The 4,906-nt window shown below is 43.2% G+C and overlaps 1 protein-coding gene across 2 annotated transcripts in view; it reads right to left on the reverse strand.

The window, feature by feature from the left end:
- The window catches only part of LOC109852627 (probable nuclear hormone receptor HR38), a 60,014-nt gene extending 56,152 nt beyond the window's left edge, over positions 1 to 3,862 (reverse strand). The window contains exon 1 of one of the 2 annotated variants that reach the window (XM_020423954.1): positions 3,285 to 3,862. In XM_020423954.1, the coding sequence (XP_020279543.1) occupies positions 3,285 to 3,387 (103 nt within the window). In that variant the 5' untranslated portion in view covers positions 3,388 to 3,862. Of the gene's footprint in view, positions 1 to 2,054; positions 2,125 to 3,284 lie in introns of those variants that run through there. The other variant, XM_020423956.1, reaches the window with a different exon arrangement.
- Between the last annotated feature and the right edge of the window lie 1,044 nt (positions 3,863 to 4,906).

Consider the following 4,906-nt stretch of genomic DNA (forward strand, 5'->3'; position numbering starts at 1 on the left):
CGCGCCGCGCCGCGCCGCACCTGCGCCCGCTCTCTTGCAGCGCAAGTGGTTATATTTGTAGTCCTCGTGTACTCTCTTCTTTCCCTGCGATCTCATGCAGACCAAGTATGTACGCGGAAAAGAAACGACTTGCACTCGGCCGACTGCCAGACTATATTTATCTCAACGTGCCGATTACACCTGTAAAAAGTCCTGTGGGAACGGATTACGCGAATCCCGTATAGCCGTCTATTCGTCAGTTGAGTCTAGATTCAAGATTTCACTTGAACGTTTAATATATAATAAATGTTCTACGACTTATGCAAAATGCAGATAAAGACTTAATGTGCGTGTAGATATGCATCGCGTTTGCACAGCACGAATATCTAAACTGATTGTTTTGCGTATATTTGCCGATTAAAGTATATAAATGACTGTAACTGTGATAAAAGCGACAAAATGAACGTGAAATAATTGTTCTAATGAGTTTTGAGCGAATTTAATTTGAGATATGTAAACATAATGGTGAGACGATAACGATAAAAAATGTGACTACACACATATCATTCCGCATCTGTCTACTAAATAACTTCGTCAATAAATAAAAAAAACTTCAATCTTTGTTATCGCGAATCGGAAAAAAAAAACCGGAAATTCTAATTTCTGTCCTCTACACAAACGTTCACACACTTAAAAACAAAAACTTTTTTTGTTTTTTGTTAATAGTGTTAATTTGATTTTGCGATTATTATTTAAAGTTTGATGTAGTGGGTGGTGGCGCATCAAACGATGTAGGAAGACAAAAAGTCACAACAGTCGTAATTGACGTCATAATTTTCGCGTGGTCGCCGATCGATAATGCGTCCAGGTGATTTAATTGGCAGACGGGAAATAATCGCGGCAAAGTGGACCATCGCGAATGTCTAAGCGAAGTAATAACAACGATATTCTTGTCGACTGTGTACGTCACGGCGGTGACGTAAGCAGATATCGGGCATACGCCCGATGGACGAAGAACACGTTTGAAAATATCGGTAACCCAAATTGTCCTGTAATATAATATTCAATTATTTATCTGTCGATTCACCGCAAATAGTTCGCAGAGAGAACGCGAGATGCAATTAGCAACAATAAAATATTGCTGAGCCAAGAGATTTTCTCTCGGCTTTTTTTCGAATAAGATTTCATTGTTGTTCATAGAAGAAAATCGATAATATATCGCTTTAATATTCGATTTTTTGGTCAAAATATTGAACAATAGTTGAACGAACTTGTGACGCGTCGCGTTGTGTTCGGTTATTGAAATAAATTCAAAACGACCGAAACATTCACAAAAAGCGACTGTTAAAAAGCCACTTTTGTCATGAATAAAATATGGTTATTCTTTTAATATAATTTCATATCTTAATCGAGCTAAAACTGTGTGTGCAATCGTTAAACTCATGAATTAGTATGTTCATTATTGCGTTTGATTTTACGGTAAAGTTTCTTTTCTTTTAACAACCAATAGGTAAATGCAACGAATAATATAATGCGACCCAAATATCGAACACCTGCCTTAACAGTATAGATATTTAATAATTTGCTTTTCTCCTTCGACGTTTTAGATGTTAAATTTTATGAAAAAGTTTAAAATGTTTTGTCGCATGTGTGAGAAGTGCAATAGAATTAACAGTTTTTGATAACGTCCGCAATTTAATAAATTGCTATTGCGTCAATTTCTTATCTTTTTCTAATTATCAATTAAAACATCGATAAACATCAAAATTAGTCTGCAAACTAAAATTCTAATACTTCAACATTATTATTTATAATGAAATGTTGATAAAAGAAGCAAAAAATCATTTATACACTTATTAGCTATAAAACTCTCAAGTTGTGTTTCAATCAAGCGATCGCGTCGAGAATCGCGATCGAACAAGACGCTCGATCACCCTGAGCAAGGTGGTAACCATCACCCGCCATCACCATCTTCATCGTACATCACCACCACCATAACCATCACCAGCAGCGAGCAGCCTAACGGGGCGATCGGTGATCTTGCGCGCACCGATTTGTTTGTTTATCGGACTTACACTTGTTCCAATGCTCGTGATGTTGCGCTGGGTGTTGCTCGAGATTTCGATGGTGATCGTGGTTGTTATTGGTGTCCGCGGCGATGGTGACCTGATGGTACGGCGTTGAAGTGGCCAGATGAATCGGCGTAGCTGCCGATCGCTCCTGTTGCTCGACCCTCAGGTGCCGGACGGCGGCAGCGGCGGCGATATCGATGGCGCCGCGATGCTGCTGCTGTTGCTGCTGCTGCTGCTGATGATGGTGATGCGCCGCGACGGCGGTCGCTTCCGTGTTGTCCTCGACGGCGGTACGCATCGTATGCGTACGATCGGCGACGCTTACGGCGCGCTTCGTTCAATCGCGACTGCTCATCGGGCAATCGCCGATCGCGCGTGACATCCCGCGCGATTCGCGATGAAGAAACGCGTTCGGTCTGACACGCGTTGCGTTTTGAGCAACGGAGAGATCGTTCTCGGTTTGTGTGTTATATTTTTGCGCGAATCTCTCGAGATAAAAATTCGCAAGAAATTTCAAGCGAGTTCCGGTACACCGGATGGCGGCGATCCGCTCGCTTCGATCGGCGTAGGCAATCGACCAAAAATCTAGATCAGTCTAAATTCGGCGAGAATCTGATATGTCTGAACACCGAATATCAATGAATTTTTAGACGTGTTCGATCCTTATACGTAAAGTGGTGAGATCGTGAAGAATGAGATCGAAGTAGGTATGTATATTTTTTACACAATCCACGCCGACCGGTTCTTATAACATCGTCGTCGCGCTCCGCACAGAAAATGCGAAAAGAACTAACGTTCATTATCAGTACATCCCTTTAAACGAAGCATGCGCGCCGCGCCGGCGAGCGGGTGAAACGGCGGAAACGAGGGAAAGAAGAAGGTGAAGTAGAAATAGCGATAAATGATCAGACAATGCGATAAAGCACAATCGAAAATTTGGATGCGACTATTCGATGGGAACGTTTTTTTTTTTTTTCTATAACCGTTCTCGGTCAGAGGAAGGACGAATTTCCAGTCTCTAAATAGGAAACGAACAAGAAAAAAGGAGAAAAGAGGAACAAATCGGATCAAGGGAGTAAACAAGATAATTTCTTGCCGCTCCAACCGGTAAGGAGCGCGCGCGGTCTCTACACGCAACACACATAACACATATAGGAATGGAGTTGGAGCCTCCTCTCTCGCGCAAAAACGAATGAACGGAAGGTGAGACAGCACACGTGATGTAGCACCGACCTGCGTGCGTCGTCGTAGGGTAAGGCGAGTCCTTCCTAACGATGTCGTCGGAGGTCAGCGCCCCACCGAGGAGCCCGAACACTTCCGCCCTGGGCACTCGCATGCAGAATCCTGATTCCTCGTCGCTTATCGTTGCTGTCGCGTCGTCGTGCCCGACGACATCGTCGTTATTTCTTCCGGAACTGGTTCCCAAATGCAACCGCTGCTGTTCGATGATGATTGAACGTAAAAGAGGCCGATAAACGTCGCGGTTATCATTCAGCACACGTACTCGATTAATCTCGTTGTCTCACTCGGATCAACACGCGGAAAAACTCGACACGACTCGAGATCGCACAGGTGTCTCTCAGTCGCGAATTTTTTTGCAAACCACCCTCGCGCAAATCGCTCAAAATCTCGTCACGGATTCCTTAAGCGCGAAACGAAAACGACCGTGTCTGCTCGGCGTCGATTCTCTGCGAAAAGAGCCAAGCAAATGCCGAAAGAAAGAAAGATCACGAGAGACAGGTGAAAGAGAGCCTGAGAGTGGAACTCCCTTCAGTTACCCCGAGAAACGATACACTCGCACGGGTGGCCGGCCGCCGCGTAACTGAGTCCGGAGCGCGCGCGTTCCTCCGCTATATTAAAACCGTACCGTGTGTAGCGGCGACGGCGGCGGTGGCGGCGGCGGCGGCGGCGGCGGCGGCAACGGCGATGGTGATGGTAGCACAGTATGGGATGGAGAATAGAAGGAGCGGCGGTGAGGAGGAAAACGGCGCTAACGATGACGTCATCGCAGACGTCATAACCTGGGAGCACGCACACGGCAGCAGCCGGCGGCGGATCGATGGACCCGACACGAGTGTGAGCGCAGCTATTGGCCCACGCGGCCGATGATGCCGTTACGGTGACGTCAGCACCGCCGGCTTCTCCCTTTCCCGCGTGTCGGCTGCTTCCGCCCCCGCACCCTCCGGGCGATCGTTTTCAACCCCACGCAACCTCGAGGCAGCGGCGGCACGCGGACCGTCGCACATCGCTCTTAAGATAAACAAAAAAGATGAACAAGCGTACAAAGAAAAAGAGAGAAGAGAGAAAAAGAGACAAAGAGAGATTATCACTTTGTTCAAGATTCTCATTTGTTCTGCAACTTTGATTTTTGTTGTTTTGCAGATAGACTTTTATTAACACATATTATAATTGTGTTACTATATGAGACAACGTTGTGCTTCTCACGCTGCGTGGTCAAATAAATTTTTGATGCAAGATAATTGTAAAGTAATATAATTTGTAATATATTTTCTTTCATAGAGCATTAAAAGTTTTTTTTTGAAGAGAGATTATATATTATAATTGTATATACGTACAAAAAACAATTATCTCTATTTTTTTTTATAATATACCGGTATTCTTTTTACATACATATGTGCATATTAAATAAGAGTTTATATGCATATATATATATATATATATATAATTTTCTAGTAAAATATTTCTTTATGTAAAACTGATTAATATTATAAATTCCCAAGGGTATTTTTAAATTACATTTTTAAGTATACATTTTATCATTATTTATTAACTGTCGCCTATCACAAAACATTTTTTTATATTTAAATTCGTCGACTTAATAAAAGTTTATAATC

Source organism: Pseudomyrmex gracilis, unplaced genomic scaffold, assembly GCF_002006095.1.
Source record: "Pseudomyrmex gracilis isolate BER0280 unplaced genomic scaffold, ASM200609v1 scaffold_32, whole genome shotgun sequence".
NCBI classification, from domain to species: domain Eukaryota; kingdom Metazoa; phylum Arthropoda; class Insecta; order Hymenoptera; family Formicidae; genus Pseudomyrmex; species Pseudomyrmex gracilis.